Source organism: Astatotilapia calliptera, chromosome 15 (genome assembly GCF_900246225.1).
Source record: "Astatotilapia calliptera chromosome 15, fAstCal1.2, whole genome shotgun sequence".
In the NCBI taxonomy this organism is placed as follows: domain Eukaryota; kingdom Metazoa; phylum Chordata; class Actinopteri; order Cichliformes; family Cichlidae; genus Astatotilapia; species Astatotilapia calliptera.
The window spans coordinates 20940154-20957503 of NC_039316.1; the positions used below are offsets into that span (position 1 = coordinate 20940154).

The window sequence follows — 17350 nt, forward strand, 5'->3', positions numbered from 1 at the left end:
CTTAAAGGAGGCGGACGGAAATTTGTCCACTTGGCTCTTACACTCGTCCCTAAATGACAAAAAAAATAAAAAGTAAAAAATCAGGAGAATAAAAACCTTGAGATGTCTTCATTCTCCCCTCCGGACACTTTAATGATACACCTTTTCAACTGCAACTCAATCCATTCAGGCACAGACATGGTCAAGATGACCCACTGACGTTCAAACTGAGCCACTGGAGTGAGGAAGAAAGAGAATTTAAGTGGCACTGAACATGGCAGTGATTGTTGGTGGCAGACACACTGGCCTGAATATTTCAGAAACTAGTGATTTCTGAATTTCCAGCATGAAAATGAAATGAGAGAAAATATCTAGGACAGACTCCAATCCGGCCCAGTGGGCAGCTGTGGAGGATGACTTTAACTGTGTTTTAACTTTTGACTGTTTCCTATCATTTACGGTACATTAAACTAATTAAGTAACAGAAAAACAATAACAAAAATGTTCCCTTCTTGTAACAATAGGTCCAAAGTTTATTTTCTCAAAGATTAAATGTGTAGTTAAACTTCTGTGCACTAACAGAAGGTGGAGTTTCACTGGTCTGGTACTGGCGTGTTGTTTATTTTATATGTATTTATTTGTAATATAAACAAACCAAAGACATACTACATTATGTAAGAATAAATCAATTTTAGGCCCTCCTACTCACAAATGAGCCACATTAATGGCGGAAATACATTTAACAGTTTGAAGGCTAACCACCTGAAAAACGGAGAAAACGAAGCCGTGTATGTTATGCTTCCATGCCGAATTAAAGTGTGGGATGTACTGACAGGGAAACATTGATATGATCTTAAACCCGCTGGGTTGTTTTACTGTAGCTCAAGGAGAAAAAGAAATCTTCGTGCATCTGAACGGAAGCTGGCATCCACTCACTCTCACTGAAAGAACATGCACTTTGAATAGCCAATAACATTGATTTTCTTAAAAACAAATGTGCAGGCATTGAGTTGTGTCCGGCCTCACCATGAAGTGTAGACTCCCGTTTTGTGTCCTTTCCTAACTGCGTAGAAAAACTTCCCTTTCGCCATGTCGTCAGCAGCGCTACAAAAGGTCCTGCATGCAACTCTGAAAAGACCAGTCAGCCTAAACATCACTGTCTGCCAACACACTGCACGGGGACAAAGGTGGCTAGCATCGTGATATTAACTCGGATACATTCAAATATCAATAGATTTGAGTAGGGAAGGCGTGGTTTGACATAAAATCTTGAAATATGGGACCAAATTAGCAGCCAGGTGTACAGATGTCCGGGAAAGCTAAACCCGAAAAAGCCCAAAAAAGTATTCCATATATATTTAACACCAGTCTAATAAGTCTTGTTTCTTAGTTTCTTCATTGGCCGTATATCCCTATCTGAAAATGTTGCAGTAAACAAAATCGAACAAAAATCAGTCTAAACGCACAGCAATAATCTGCCTGCAGTTTCCCCGACTGTTTTCTACTACACTCACGCGATAGTTCTTATCACTTCAAGCGTTTCTACAATTCTCGCGATAGAAAAAAAGGTCGCTCCCGATTGGATTAATCCAACTCTCGCGATGTTCCGGCCTCTTCCTTGGCCGTCGTTGACAGAGGTTAGTCGTGCCATTTTACTCTGGACTAGCTTTTCTGTTTTAAAATGTACTTTAAATGTATTTAATGGCAAGGTTTACACACAGTAGGGCAAGTGAATCCTGTGATAGCTTAGATTATGTGATTTGCAGTATCGGATGGCTCATCTTAATGTCTAAATAAGACATAGTAGAGGGGCTCTGCTCAATGAGTTCGGCAAGCGAGTAGCGGCTAGCAACAGGCCGTGCATGTGTTCAGTTAGCCGTCACAAAACCGAAGGAAAAAGAGCTTAAGTTAATTTTCAGGGTCGGATGTTCAGCTCTTTTAATTGTGACTCAAGTAGTTAATGTGTATGTGCCGTTTTATGTCCATTGGGCTGTTATATCAATCTCCTGTGCTATTGTGGTGTAGCCCGGTTAGCTCAGAGGTGTTACGCCTGGAGGTTAGCGGTGCTCTGGGCTTTCAATAAAGGGTGGATATTAAATATGTTCGGATGCCGGTGGGTCTAACCTAAATGTTTTTATTTCTCCGTGCAGAGACAAAGGCCATGTTCAGTACCAGCGCCAAAATAGTGAAGCCTAATGGCGAGAAGCCAGACGAGTTTGAGTCTGGGATCTCTCAGGTAAGAAAGTCGGCATCACAGATCCATGTATTATTGAAGCTTCAGTCCAGCTGAATGAGTAACTGTGGGGGCCGTTGGGGAGAAAACTGTAAAGGGCATCATGAATAAATATGGTGTAAGAGAACTATATGATTTATTGGTCAGCCATTACATAACTGCACTATCTGTTAATATGAGGCCAATTTTATGTCAGATTACATTTTTTAAAAAGGTACTGATTTTTTTTTTTGTGTACAGGGGTTCATGTACAGTATCAGAACTCTTTTGTCTCCAAGTGACTATTTAAACAAGAATTGTACTGTTGGAGGAATGTAAGGCTGTGTGTGATTGAGTCTTTAATGTGATTTAATTATGACTGACATTAAAGTCTCAGCTGCTGGTTCTTCTCAATCCTGTAAGGCTGAGTGTTTCATTAGGACAGCCCTGTTTGGTGGTTTTGTCCGCTTACTGGTTGGTGGACTGATGGGGTGATGCGGCCTTAAAATTATATCATATTTCTTGAAGTGTCTGGTGAATAAAGTACCAGCAGCACCAGCATTGCAGTGCAATAGTGGTGATACATTTTAAGTTCAGTAAGCAAAAAAAGTAACCCAGGTCATGTTTTCTCTTTCAAAAAAAGAAAAGGCAAGTAAAATAATGCACCTGTGAGTGCTATGTTGAGCTTCAGCAGCTGAAGCTCAACATAGTTCTGTTCCACACTGTCGGACAGAAAGCTGTACCCCTGGCTTAACTGATTAGTTTAACAATAACTGAAGTGATGTTTTAACCCTGCTCACCAGGCGGCTGTGGTATTTCTCATCTAGTGTTCCCTAAAGCTTACCTGGTTGCTCTCATGGCAATCAGTCAGCTGTCTCAGATTCTAACTCTGCTGTCTTGGACAGCAGCTGGTGATGGAAGTCTTTCCCCTTGCTGTGGAGAGATCCTGTAACTTGGAAGGTGATGTAATCCTGAACCTTCAGCAGCTGAAGCTCACTGAGGCTCAAGAGCATAACCGTCACCAGTTGGAGTCCAAGATGGTGGAGTTGTTAGTCTGTCTTCAGGATGAAGAACCTACTGGTGCAGCAGCTGATAATTGAGTCTCCCAAAATAACTTTCAGGTTTTTTATAATGTATTTTAAAAAGGGATGGTTTTGTTTCTTTTAATGACCACATGGAAAATCTGCCACCAGTGGGATTGGGCTCTCCTTTAGAGAGAAGCAGAAATATGAAGCTAATAGAAAACGTTTGAGCTAGTCAGGATGAGTGATGTGGTTGTGCTTGCTTTACTCATTTGACTGGTCTTTCCACAGGCTCTGCTCGAGCTGGAGATGAACTCTGACCTGAAGGCTCAGCTGAGAGAACTGAACATCACTGCAGCAAAGGTGAGAGTTCACATGAACCTGTGTGCATGAGCTTCGTGTCATTGAATTATTTACATAACTGATACATAGATTTTGTTTTAACAAGCCTGTTGCTGTGTTTGCTGCTTTTCACTGACTCAAAATCAAGCTTTAATTTATCTTTATGCTACGTTTTAAATCTAATCCGACGTGGACATCCAGAGAGTTGCTCTCCTGGCTCTGTCCTGGTGGCGTATGGGAGCGTAGCTCTGAGCTGAGACGTACAGTCCCGTTCCACAACGTTGGAGAGAAAGCTCTGTCCCCGGCTGCTGGCCGGTGAGGACGAGCGTCCTGCATATTCCTACATCTTCCCAGAGTCCTTTAGGGCCATTACTGGGGAGCTAAACCATGCAGTGCACACTTTTTGATACGTACTGGTCGTCGTGTTTTACTAAAATTCTTTCGTACTAACCTAGAGTTCAATGCATGTTCCTCTGAGTTTTAACAGCCACAGATTTACGAAACATTAAGACAATTTCCTTCAAGGATCCAAAGCTGGGATTTGGGCACCTCGTGGAGAGCTCCTGCCCTGCCCAGGTGGCGTCACATCACACTTCAGAGCCCCTGTGCTCTTAAATGACTGCTGCTTTATTCTTTTCAGGAAATCGAGGTTGGTGGAAACAGGAAAGCCATCATCATCTTCGTTCCTGTCCCTCAGCTGAAGTCCTTCCAGAAGATTCAGGTGCGCCTGGTGAGGGAGCTGGAGAAGAAGTTCAGTGGAAAGCACGTGGTCTTCATTGCACAGGTGAGGATACCATCGCTGTGACTGTCAGTTTGATTACTTACTTGATATCCAGAAATATTACGTTTTGCTTTCAAGCTGGATGCCTGGAAAACATTACTTAAAATGCATAACCCTGTTAAGAACAGGCGTGAGCTCAGGTATGTGTCCGTGTGTTGCGGTGATTCTTTTATCCGACATGGACATCCAGAGAGTTGCTCTCCTGGCTCTGTCCTGGTGGCGTATGGGAGCGTAGCTCTGAGCTGAGACGTACAGTCCCGTTCCACAATGTCGGACAGAAAGCTCTGTCCCCGGCTGCCGGCCGGTGAGGACGAGCGTCCTGCATATTCCTACATCTTCCCAGAGTCCTTTGGGGCCATTACTGGGGAGCTAAACCATGCAGTGCACATCTTTTCAAATCAGGGTTCAACTTATAGGCTGATAATGAAATAAAACCTCTTTATGTAAGCAAGAATATCAGCCTGAACCTGATTGTTACCTTCATGCTGCTCTGTAGTTGCTTTTGTTTGCCCAATTCCTCGTTGGAGATTAATTGAACAATTTCTGACTTTCAGAGGAGAATTCTGCCCAAACCCACCAGGAAAAGCCGCACGAAGAATAAGCAGAAGCGTCCCAGGAGGTGAGTGCCGAGAGTTGGCTTTAAAATCTGATCACAGATTTCTGCGGCTGACTCGCAAGAGTGGGTCAATGTGTTAAAGTGGATCTGGAGTCTTTAATGTTAGAAACTTTCCAGCTCTGACAATGATTCAAGTGAAAGAACGGAGGGAAGATGGTGCAGTGATGAGCATTTCCACTAATACTCTTGAGCCTTCTTTTTTTGAGCTCATACAAAAACACTATAATGAACTTTAGCTGGCAACATTTACACTGTGCTTAGTTTACTTTCGTTTTTCTGAACTTCAGTGTTCTCTCGGTTTGTAAAGTGTTCGATCTTCTGTCACCTTCTCAGACCCCTTTTATCAGTCCAGCGTCGGGTAGCCTGGTGGTGGTTACTTGCGATCTACCACCACCTTGTGGAGGTACTGTTGCAATGCATGCTACCAGATGCATGTGATGAAAATTAATAGTTCTTGTGATATTAATTTTCATCACATGATGTTAATGCATCTGCAGTGCTCTCTTTAAGCTTTAGAAATTGCTTTGTGTATAAATGATTTTTAAAAGATGTATGTTAATACTGTGTTGAAGCATCTTTTTTCAGGTAACACCCTTAAGATTTATTTCTGTCCTTCAAAATAAAAGAGATTGTGAGGATAACTGTAAACTTAAATCTACAAATGTGTTTCTAAAAAAACGGGAGAAAGGTTTATTAACTGGACAGAATGATGCTATAAACCCATTTGTAAATCTAATCCGACGTGGACATCCAGAGAGTTGCTCTCCTGGCTCTGTCCTGGTGGCGTATGGGAGCGTAGCTCTGAGCTGAGACGTACAGTCCCGTTCCACAACGTTGGAGAGAAAGCTCTGTCCCCGGCTGCTGGCCGGTGAGGACGAGCGTCCTGCATATTCCTACATCTTCCCAGAGTCCTTTGGGGCCATTACTGGGGAGCTAAACCATGCAGTGCACAGACTGATCATTAATAGAAACCAAAGAAGGTGTGACTGAATGTTTTTATTTTCTGTGAAGAGAGTCCCGGTTTTTGCTGAAAGTTGGATGTTTGAAAGGGCGCTGCAGGTGCTTTGGAAGGAAAACTTTACTGATGTGATTATTGGTCCCCGGTTTATCCGAGCTAAATCTTTCAACCGTTTGGTAAAACACAGTAATCCGAAGTTCAGCTCGGACCAGGCTGACTAAAACTCTCAGTAAGATTTATTTAGAGGAAGTGAAACTCATTAGGGTACTATAGCGGTGCCCGTTGCTTCTGTAAGTCATAGTCTGCCACCCCTCCAGTCTGCTTGAGGTGGCGGCTGTCTAGGCTGGCATCCTGTTGATCGGCCTGTGGTTGTCGTGCAGGTCTGCAGCCACACATAGTGCAGTGGAGGCAGGCCTGCAGGGACCCATGGCTGCCCTTGGGAGACAAGCTTTGTAATCAACACCAAGCCTCAGGTGTTGACCTTCAGGGCCTCACTCCCAAGATTATTGCTGTAACATAAAACTGTTATCGGGGAAAATGTTTTACTTTAATGAAATGAAATAAAAACCGGACTTGAGGAGGAAGAAATGTCTTGTTGCTCGAAGTTATTAACACGAGCAGGATGTCAGCATGATTAAGTGTTTCTGCCCACGATAAATACCCCACCAGGGTAGAGAAGTAATAAAAGCTCAAGTAGAACCTAAAGCTTTCAACCAATAAGAACCAAACTGAACTGAAGCACGGAAACTCGCTGTGGACACACACTGAAACTAAACGGAGTTGGAAATGACGCATTGATGACCTTTTTTCTTTCCCCCAATTCTACAGCCGCACTCTGACCGCGGTCCATGACGCCATCTTGGAGGACCTGGTGTTCCCCAGTGAGATCGTGGGTAAGAGGATCAGAGTGAAACTGGACAGCAGCAGGCTCATCAAGGTCCACCTGGACAAGGCTCAGCAGAACAACGTCGAACACAAAGTGAGTTTTAAAGCAGCGGAGGCGTCTGCATGTTCAGGAAACACGAATAACGATGCTTTCAAGTGTCAGTCTTTAACGTATTAATCAGTGGAAGGATTGTTTGGTGTGGAAAAAGTCACCTCCCAAAAACGGGATTTATTAGAAGGATAAGACGGAGCACGTGTCCCTCGGTTAAATTTCTGGAGATGTTTTAAGTCTGAAACCTTTTTGTTCCGACGTGGACATCCAGAGAGTTGCTCTCCTGGCTCTGTCCTGGTGGCGTATGGGAGCGTAGCTCTGAGCTGAGACGTACAGTCCCGTTCCACAATGTCGGACAGAAAGCTCTGTCCCCGGCTGCTGGCCGGTGAGGACGAGCGTCCTGCATATTCCTACATCTTCCCAGAGTCCTTTGGGGCCATTACTGGGGAGCTAAACCATGCAGTGCACAGACTGATCATAAACAGAAATTGAATTTATGGCTTAACTTGTCCTTTACTTTGAGTTTTATGCACAGATCAAAGTCCAATCCAAAATCCAAGGGTTGTATTAAGTACAACATACTGGCATAAAAAATAGACCTGTTTAAATCCTTCAGCTGCAGACAGGAGTTTGTCCTGCAGCCTTGGTTGTTGCTGTTTTGTTTTTTTTATATCATGTAAAGAAAAAGTGGTGATGGTAAATAAGAGGCAGGTTAAGTTAAACTAACGTTGATTTTATTCTTTCCTGATTCAGGTGGAGACCTTCTCTGGTGTCTACAAGAAGCTCACAGGCAAAGACGTCGTGTTTGAATTCCCAGAATTCCAGCTGTAAATGCAGATGACAAAATAAAATTTGTTTACTGTCACTACTGTTGCAGGTTGTGGTCTTTGATTTCCTTCTCAGAGGGCACGTTGGAGACCAGCGGAGCACTATTAAGCTTTTCAAACGATATGTCAATTATTAATAACCTGTCAGTATGTGGGAGCAAAATCTTCAGCCCTGTTGAAAATCCATGAAAGCAGGATTTTATTTTGATTGGCACACTTTTCGCAAAAGCTCAGATCATACCATTACTGGAAAGAAGGGTGGGTGGCTGACCGAAGACGGTGAATGTAGTGATACAGGCCAGGTACACAGATCGGAGCCCAGATTTAAATGCTAGCCTGTCCGGGAGGGGGAATGGGCGAAAACATAAAATCTGCATCATCTGGCTGCATTTCATTATTATTTAAGAATAATGACACCCATTTTTATGTTGATCCATTTTTCATTGTGGAGGACAGGAGATTTCAAACTTGTCCAGGTCTTACACTTTGAGTTCTCCCAAGTAGTCGTAAATGACTTAAACTAAGGCTTTTTATGAAAACTAAATACAAATAGTTTCTTTGAATTACATTTACAGTTTAGTTTGTATATAGTTTTATATTCAAAAAAGTGTATTTGGCAGACATGTGTGCATGTTTACAGAGCCTTGGCTCAATGTCTAAATGAGTCGTACAGGCCTGAATGTGCACTTGAAGCCATTTGATCTGTTGCTCACCACAAGAGGTTTTGGAGTTTAGTATTTTCAGCTTTACAGCTTTTCCTACAGATTAAAACCTCCCTCCGTTCATACTGCAAAGTAATTAAATGACAGAATTTTTTTTTCATTAAATTTAAACAAAGCAAAACGTGTGGACAATGAGCTTTCAGAACTTTTTCTGTAATTTTATGCATTTATTTTGTGTAATTATAGTCCAAAGATTTCATGCTGACAGATTTTTCTTTGTCACAGCAGCTTTTTTCCCCCCCTCTTTGTTGTCCCGTTTGGATCTTTAGCCATCAGAATTGTTGTCGTAAGACCAAGAAAGATGCCAAGCGGATTTATTTTACCAAGTGGATCATCATGGCCTGTATTCCAAAGGTTTCTCCATGTAACGATCTGCTAGGGAGTGTGGGGAGCCATAGCCCCGTCCCCCAGGGCATGAAGCAGGTATGGAGGAGATCCAGGCCCCAGACATCCAGAGGCCCCAGAGTACGAGGACCCAAGGAGGACCACTAAAGGGGGGGAACCGTGCCACCCTCCTGGGAAGAGCTGAGTAGAGCCCCAAACAAGAGGTCACCCAGCAGCTACGGAGCAGAAGCCAGAGGGGGTTGCAGTGGCGTGCCTGCCGGCAGCCAGCTGTGCCAGAGAGGACCGAGCTTCAGGCCCAGAGGCCTGAGGGCACCCCACCCCCCGGAAGGGGCCCAACCGGGCCACAGGCGCCAGGCCCCGCCAATCGGCCACCAGGAGTGAGCCGGTACATACATGAGCACCCAGCCCAGGTCGACAAGAACCACCAAAACACCAACGTCTGAGGGCATCAGCCACCGGCAGGGAGTGTGGTGAGGGGAGATAGGCCTCCGTACTTTAGAGGGCCTGAGATGTACCCAGAGAGGTTGAGTCTAAGACCCAACCTGACATATAGACACAGACAAACAGGCACACGCGGACACAAACGTGCATTCCCACCCCCATATACACAACCAAATACTCGACACTCACCCAACGTGTAGACAGACACAAATAGACACTGCCCAGACAGTCGCTCTCCCCAAACATACTCTATATCCCAGGTCCAGGTACCCCCGCCGCAGAGCGGCAAGCCGCACCTAGACCCAGGCTCCTCCCGAAAACCCTCAGTGTCTATATCCATTTAAAACTGAGGGTAGGGCACCAGCGCCAGAGGTGGGTTGTCAGCAGCAGCTTTTTTTCTGCTATCAAGAAATGCCACCTTACTGTTTAAAAGGAAAACCTTTTTTTTTCTTTTCTTTTTTAATGAAAAGAACTTATACACATCATACACACACTTTATAAATACTGATGTTGCCCCTGCATGCATTTTACCTGTGGCCCTCAATCATAAACAGGATTCCAACATTGGTTGTTTTTAACCTGATGACATCTAGAGGCCAAATCCAGGAGTTTTAATAACGCGTGTTGTTGGAGCCTCAACCTCCTAACACTAGTTTGTTAAAATCGCTTTTTCAAACTTGAAATCTGAATGTGGAGAAATGTCAGTACTGGGTTCCTACAGTGTGCCGTAAAACAATGACTCAACAAAATGAGAAACTTCAAACATTTTACTGCAAATGTACAATAAATACAGCAAAAAGCAAAATATTAACAGACTTTAAAACCTGTCTTTCACCGGTGCAGCACCAGTTTAGACCCAGTTCTACTTTCGGTGCCTTTTGGGAACCCGTTCCTACATTTCCACCAGTTTGATAGCAGAATATTTTCACAGCATTTCTAGAGTTTCTAGATGTATTGCAGTCAGAAGACTGAATACAACATGTTCTTATTGTGTTATTTCATTCCGCTCAGAGACAAACAAAACACACCTATGATAAAGTATCTTATACCTGAATGTAAAAACGCAAACTGAATTATTGTAAATGTTAAATCAAGGCATCAGCTTGATGATGAGCAGATTCAAACTGAGCATTCGACCGCAGCCCCAGCTTGAATGGGATTTTTGTGTTGGATGATAAAAATGTGAGACATTCTCAAGACGACACTGCAGTGAACGAGTTCAGAGGTAGAAAACAAGCTGTCGTAAAATCATTGCTTCAGACTTGTTCACACAACAAAAGTATCAACAAATATATACAGATCCCGCCTCTTCTTTCACTGAAAATTCATTTAAATCTTTGCAAACATCAATATTTGCTTTTACTTTGAGTAAACTTTAACACTGCTCATAACTGGAAGGGACACCTGGCATGAACTCGGCTCCTGAATCCAGATTAGTTGTAATATTTTATTTACAACAATAAGTTAAGGCATAGAAGGTTCGACTCCTGGCTGCTCCGGTCTGCATGTCAACGAGGCCTTGGGCAAGATCCTGAACGCCGAGTTGCTCCTGCATCCATCAGTGTTAATGTTAGATAGAAAGCACTTAGACATAGAAAAAGGTGGATGTGGATATGTGTGAACGTGTTGAATAAAGCGCTTTGAGTGCTCAGGAAGAGTAGATAAAAAAAGCATTGAATAAGAACCAGCCCATATACCGAGTTAATGTCTACCAGATTTTTTAAATTTAAACATGAAAAGTATTTGTCGGGCGGTGGAAGGAGTACTTCGAAGACCTCCTTGATCCCACTGACACGTCTTCCGAGGAGGAAGCAGGGTCTGGGAATGACGGGGATGACCCGCCAATTTCTGGGGGCGAGGTCACTGAGGCAGTTAAACAACTCCTTGGTGGCAGAGCCCCTTGTGTGGATGAGGTCCGCCCTGAGTTCCTGAAGGCTCTGGACATTATAGGGCTGTCCTGGTTGACACGCCTCTACAATGTTGCGTGGAGATCAGGGGCAGTACTACTGGACTGGCAGACTGGGGTGGTGGTCCCCATCTTTAAGAAGGGGGATCACACTCCTCAGCCTCCCTGGGAAAGTCTATGCCAGGGTGCTGGAAAGGAGAGTTCGTCTGCTAGTCGAACCTCAGATACAGGAGGAACAATGCGGTTTTCGTCCCAGTCGCGGAACACTGGACCAGCTCTTCATCCTTTCAAGGATACTTGAGGGTGCATGGGAGTTTGCCCAACCAGTCTACATGTGTTTTTTGGACTTGGAGAAGGCATTCGACCGTGTCCCTCGGGGTGTCCTGTGGGAGGTGCTGCGGGAGTATGGGGTGTCTGGCTCATTGCTACGGGCCATTCGATCCCTGTACAGCCGTTGCAAGAGCTTGGTTCACATTGCTGGCAATAAGTCGGACTCGTTCCTGGGCGGATGATGCCCATATGGAAAAGAAATAGAAAAAAACTTATAAAAGACTTGCATAAGATGTGGCCTACTTCATATAGTGAATCATATAAGGCTTATATGATTTACTCATGAAAGTGGCCACCTTCAGATATTATTTTAGTAAGTATCCAAAACATACAAGTTTCATTTATATAATTTTTCAAGGGATCTTATATCTGTTTTCACTCTTGTATGCTTTTCATACAAGTTTCACACAAGACAGATACAAACTTTATAAGATTTATATATATCTTTTCCATATGGGTGGGCTCCGATTCTGTTCATAATTTTTATGGACGGGATTTCAAGGCGCAGCCATATGGCGGAGGGCTTTCACTTCGATGGCCTCAGAATCTCATCTCTGCTTTTTGCGGATGATGTGGTTCTGTTGGCTTCATTGAGTGATGGCCTCCAGCTCCCACTGGAACGGTTCGCAGCCGTGTGTGAAGCAGCGGGAATGATGATGGATGGATGGAAGTATTTGTGAAGCTGTGACTCAACATGTCAATTTTTTTCCAATTTCAAAGAATCCTTCCAAAAGTTGCTGAATCCAACACTTTAGTCACTTCTAAGCTGGAATGATCCCCACTTCACATAAAACCATCATGCAGATCCATCATTTCCTTTGGAGTATTCCTGCTAAAGAAACTGAAAAAAGTCACACAAGCTACTTGGTGGAGGTCATCTCTTTTTAAATAAAATAAACAGAAATTATATATTAAAAAAATACATCCACAAAATAAAGCAAATCGTCAAAAAAAAACAAAAAAACATTAATCAAATACAAATTAAAGTTTTGGCTTGAAATTAAAAACAGTGTTTCCTGAGCTTTAAAGACCTACAAACATCCCAATCTGCTGCATGAAAAGAAGTGAGGTGAAAAGCATTTAAAGGTTAACCTCGAGTAAACTTGTAGCATCGTTATTCAATCCAGAGTAGGAACCAACTTCCTCTCATCACAGGATGATGGTGGGGTTTAGACATTTTTGTCTTTCAGTGTCTTTCAGACTTCATAACGTTACTGTACAGCAGTGTTGGGCAGCTCTAAAATCTCAGACACTATCCCGTCTGGGCTTGTGGCACCCTCCGCTTCCTGGTTGTGCTGAAGGATATCTTGCAGCAGGATGGTGTTGGAGAGTCTCCACTCCCTGTACATGAGCGCTGTGAGATTTGGTTCATTCAGGATCTTCTCCAAAGCCAGCAGCTCGGACTCTTTAGCCTGAAAAACACGAGTGTTAGAAACATGCAGTGATCCTCCATCAGGCATCAGCTCATGGAGGAATCCAAACAGGGTGTAGATTACTCTAATGTTTAGTGTAGGGTGTCCCCAAAAGCGGGTCAGTTCCCATTAACTCCCTTATTAAAATGTCCAGTTTTACAGAAGAAAAGACCTGCTACAAGAAAACAGCTCAGGTCGGGAGCGATAGTTTGGAGATATTATTGTTAATAAAGTCAGAGGCAGTCACAGAAGTAGTCTCCTTAAATAAAAATCTAGGGATTTATTAGATAGTTAGTCTGCATGTCAACATCGATTGACCCTGTATTATGCAGGACAGCTAGCATTAGCTGATAGCTTAGCAATTCAACATTGCAGTTGGCCATTGATCAAAGACCACTGATCAATGGCCACGAGTACCATTAATTATTGATCACCAACCAAACTAAGTTAACAATAAAGGATCTTGAACACCCTCTGCACCACTTACCACACATGTAGCCGAAGACTAACATCTGTTACAGCTCTGCTGCTTCAAGGACAGGTGCAGACAATCCTTACCACCATGATACCTGGATTCATTTTCAAGAATAGCTCCTTACTGTATCATATTCGTATGTGTATATGTGTATTTCTATGTAATTAACTGGTGTTACACAGTAATTTTTTCCAAATTTTGGGATAAATAAAGAATTTATTGTTTGATATTATCTAAGTATGTGGTTTAGCTTCTTATACTGGCTGTAAACATGATAATTTCGACTGTAAAATTGGACACTTTAACACGTCTTTTAGGATTGACTCACTTTTGGAGCCAGGCTGAAGCAGCCATTAGAGGAATCAACACGCTGTTTGGATTCCTCCATCAGCTGATGAATGATGGCCCTTTGACATTTCAGCCCCAGGGTCTGCTGCTTGATAACAGCACGTGTAACTGAGTACCCTAACCCTTTCATTTTTTTTTGGCATTTAGTTAAAGACAAAAGTTCAGACTCACCTTTAATGTGCTTTTGAGTATCCGGACCAGGTGAACCTTTTCGTTGACTTTTTCATTCTTACATCGCCGGATAAATGAGGCCCTGAAGTCCCTCTGAAATGTCTGTCCAGTTGGATTGACGCTGGCTGCTTTCAGATGGTTGTAGAGGCTCTCCATCTCATCTGGCGTTTTTTCTGGAAACAGGAAAAAAATCAGTAAGGTTAAGTAGCAGGAGACGACATGATAACCACGTGTAGCTGCAGGTGTTTACCCTGGACTGTGTCCTCCTCTTTTTCCTCTCTAACATGAATTAGAGGAGGAGTCTGTGTTCCGCTGGTTTCATCCTGCTTGGGGAGGTCCAGCCAGGACAGACGACCGCTGCCCTCAGAAACTGGTCTTTGTCTTCGGTTTTTGCTCATAGAGCTTCCAGCCGAGCTGGTTCTGCTTCTGCTTTCAGTGATTATTGATGAGACGGTGGGGAGTGAGGTGCAGGATAAAGACTCCCAGGGTGGCTGAAGACGGTTTCCCTGTGAAAAGGGCAGAAAGTGTTTCAGAATATGTGTTTTCAGTCATTTTAAATTTAAGATTAACCCTTGATTAACCCCTATCCCAGTGAGAGATACAACCTGGACAAGTTGTCAGTCTGTCACAGGACTAACACAGAGGGGAAAAAACAGTTCACACTCACAGGCATGCTAGAACAACCAATCAACCTGACCCCATACACGTCTTTGGAATATGGTAGGAAACTGGAAAAAACCCACTCAGGAATCAGGAGAACATACCTATCAAATGTTTAAACTGAGCAAGTGTACCATTTTAAATAAAAATATGATATCTCTTTTTATCTCTTTTTGAATCTTCTTTTCAAATGTTCTGGCAGGAAAACATGTCAAAATAGTCTCACAGAGGACTCTAGCTGCTCAGCAACTCTGAATCTTCCCTGTTGTATTTTTGGTTTCATGATGCTCATGAGTTTCGTTGACCTACTAATGATCATGTGCCAAGGTATGAAAAAGGATGTGGGTCTTTATCAGGACATGTGTGCGCCATGACCTCCCCAGTGTTACCCATTCTAGCCAACCTTTGTATGGAGGAAGTGGAAGTGGCTAGGTGGAACAGGAAAGGAACATCACCTAGCCTCTGGTACAGATACGTGGATGACACCAATTGTTCACGTGAATCATTGTTCAGGTCAACTCAGTGATATAACAAAGGATAATAATAATTTGCTGTTTCTGGACTGTGCTGTGCACATTGAGGAGAATGGAAACCTCAACATTGAAGTTTACCGGAGGCCCATGCACACAGACCATTAAATAATCCTATGCTGACACTACCATCTGGAAGAAACTTAGAGTAATCAGGACCCTCCAACAGCGGGCAGAAACTGTTCCCTCCAAGGCATCAGGGAAACAAAAGGAGCACACAAATGTAAAGGTTATGCCAGCTTTCATCAAATCAGCAAAGATGTACAGTAAAGACTTAAAAAAACTCAAAGAAGTCACTTTTCTTGCCAAGATCCTGAGATTATCTGAAATCAGTGTGCTGGAATAATTAAGTGAAGTTCGAGCTGGGATTCTGTGAGGGTTGGAGGAATTATTAAAGGAAGAGAATTACAATGAATGCAAGGTTGGTGAAGAAGGACTTGTTTTGGTTCTTAGAGAGGTAGAGCCAATCATGTATCATTCACTGCTGCCACTGTTAACTTTGAGTTAATTGGGCTGCTCCAACTTTGTGAATAGGAAATCCAAATTGAGGGGGAATTCCAGATGAAGATCTGAATCTGGAACAAGGCCTAGGAGCTGGGTACTCAGCTTTTAGTGCCCCAATACACCCACCAGCACAGGTTGCTTCAAATACTGATGGTGCTATAGCCACAGCTACGTACCATTTAAACCAGCATTTACAGCGTGCGTACCCACCACAGTGTCTTTCTGAACAATAGGTTTTCCCATTCAGTCAAAAGTTTCACATCAGCGCTGTTACAGGAAGTAAAAACTGAACGCAAACTAATCACAGAGTTTGAGGTTTTTTGTTTTCAGAAAGGGTTGGGGTTAGAAAACCGACACAGTCTCACACAAAATTGAGAAATGCACCACTGGCTGAAACAACACCAAAACAACAGCTTGTGCCGGCGGACGTGACATCACAGGTTATAGCTTCTTTGGCCTCATCATGCACAGAGTGCAGCTTGTATTAATGTTATTGATCAGTGTAGATAAAGATGGGCATCGTGATGACACCCCAAACTAATGCCAAGGTATTTCAGAAACTGGTGTTACCAACTATGGTTTCAAATCGATCAATCAAAATCAATACAACAGCCTGAACAAACTTTGCCAGAGTTTTCGTCAGTGGTCATTTGTGGTACTGCAGCTAAAAATGCTGCAGCCCAAAGACCATTTGTTCCCAAATGTATTACCCCATCTACAGTATGGCTAGTGCCTATTTTACTTTTACATTAAGCTCTCTTCTATGGACTTCATGCATTTACTTACATTTTGGGTGGCCACTGAATCCAGCTGAGAGTCAAGAGAAGAAAACGACAAGTCTTCTTCATCCTGATCACTCCCCTCACTGTAGCGCTCTGCACACACATGCATAAATAGAGACAATGTAAAGAAAGCAGCAAAGCAGAAAATAAATAGATGATGTGTGAAGGAAACTAGAGGACCAACAGATCAGTGAAAGAGATAACATGAGACAAGAAATGGGAAGACACATGTGAAGATGTGATGAAAATCAGAGTGAAAGAATGATAGAAAAAACAAAAAAGAAGGAAAAACTGAGAAAGGGTAAATGGGAAAAAAGGAATGAAAACTGGAAAGGAAGATGTAGCAATGGGAAAGGGAGAGGAAGTGTGTCAAGGAAAAAATATATGAAAAAGGGAAAAATACCACCTTCCTTTAAAGGGACAGGAATGAGCAAAGAAATTTTAGAAAACCAAATTTGTGAAGATGGAAAGGAAAGCTGGGATAATCAAAGAAAAGAAGAGGGTGCAGTGTGAAATGTTAGTTGTAAGAGAGATACATTAGTGGGAAGTAACTGTGGTCAGACGTTTACAGACACTCATCGTGAGTATGTCATGGTATTTTTTGGCATTAATGATTTCTCTGCACAGTTCTTCATCCACAGTGGAAGGATTGCACAGCACACATCTCTAATGACTCTGAAAAAACTGGACTTTTGAGCTTTTGAGTGTATCCACATATTTTCATTAGGGCTGAGGTCAGGCCTTCGGGAAGGCCATTCTAAAAGCTTAATGTTAATTTGATTTAATCAGTTTTAATGTTTTTGGGATCATTGTCCCACAGGAGAACCCAAATGTGTCAGTTTCAACAAGTTTCAAATGTAGAGTTGAGGCAATGTTGAAGAATTTGCAGGTAGTCCTTCTTCTTTACTTTTTGTGGTTGACAGGGGTCAGCATGGGCACCCTGACTGGTCTGTAACTATGCAGACCATGCGTGTTCTGACACCTTTCTATCAGAACCAGCATAAACTTTTTCAGGAATTTAAGCTACAACGTCTTGTTTGCTGGATTGGC

The 17350-nt window shown here is 42.9% G+C and overlaps 3 protein-coding genes and 4 non-coding genes across 7 annotated transcripts in view; 5 read left to right on the plus strand and 2 right to left on the minus strand.

Annotated features, from left to right (window-relative positions):
• Positions 1-1489, minus strand: part of rnaseh1 (ribonuclease H1) — a 6355-nt gene extending 4866 nt beyond the window's left edge. Inside the window, exons 1-2 of the mRNA XM_026194839.1 lie at positions 1006-1489; positions 1-49 (exon numbers count right to left, since the gene is read on the minus strand). The exon at positions 1-49 is cut by the window's left edge and continues 76 nt beyond it. Of these exons, the coding sequence (XP_026050624.1) occupies positions 1-49; positions 1006-1133 (177 nt within the window). The 5' untranslated portion in view covers positions 1134-1489. The remainder of the gene's footprint in view (positions 50-1005) is intronic.
• A 64-nt stretch (positions 1490-1553) lies between these two features.
• Positions 1554-7712, plus strand: rps7 (ribosomal protein S7). Its single transcript, XM_026194840.1, has 7 exons — positions 1554-1616; positions 2130-2215; positions 3505-3576; positions 4196-4339; positions 4891-4955; positions 6739-6889; positions 7601-7712. Exons 2-7 carry the CDS (start codon positions 2141-2143, stop codon positions 7676-7678), a joined length of 585 nt encoding a protein of 194 aa, XP_026050625.1. The 5' UTR covers positions 1554-1616; positions 2130-2140; the 3' UTR covers positions 7679-7712.
• LOC113007200 (small nucleolar RNA SNORA73 family) lies at positions 3740-3957 on the plus strand. Its single transcript, XR_003269879.1, has one exon. It is a non-coding gene; the product is annotated as a small nucleolar RNA SNORA73 family (small nucleolar RNA).
• On the plus strand, positions 4510-4727 carry LOC113007201 (small nucleolar RNA SNORA73 family). The gene has a single exon (XR_003269880.1). It is a non-coding gene; the product is annotated as a small nucleolar RNA SNORA73 family (small nucleolar RNA).
• On the plus strand, positions 5690-5907 carry LOC113007202 (small nucleolar RNA SNORA73 family). Its single transcript, XR_003269881.1, has one exon. It is a non-coding gene; the product is annotated as a small nucleolar RNA SNORA73 family (small nucleolar RNA).
• LOC113007203 (small nucleolar RNA SNORA73 family) lies at positions 7102-7319 on the plus strand. Its single transcript, XR_003269882.1, has one exon. It is a non-coding gene; the product is annotated as a small nucleolar RNA SNORA73 family (small nucleolar RNA).
• Positions 7713-12344: 4632 nt separating the features above from the next.
• The window catches only part of LOC113037586 (connector enhancer of kinase suppressor of ras 3-like), a 62374-nt gene continuing 57368 nt past the window's right edge, over positions 12345-17350 (minus strand). Inside the window, exons 20-23 of the mRNA XM_026194824.1 lie at positions 16305-16393; positions 14075-14330; positions 13825-13997; positions 12345-12830 (exon numbers count right to left, since the gene is read on the minus strand). Of these exons, the coding sequence (XP_026050609.1) occupies positions 12630-12830; positions 13825-13997; positions 14075-14330; positions 16305-16393 (719 nt within the window). The 3' untranslated portion in view covers positions 12345-12629. The remainder of the gene's footprint in view (positions 12831-13824; positions 13998-14074; positions 14331-16304; positions 16394-17350) is intronic.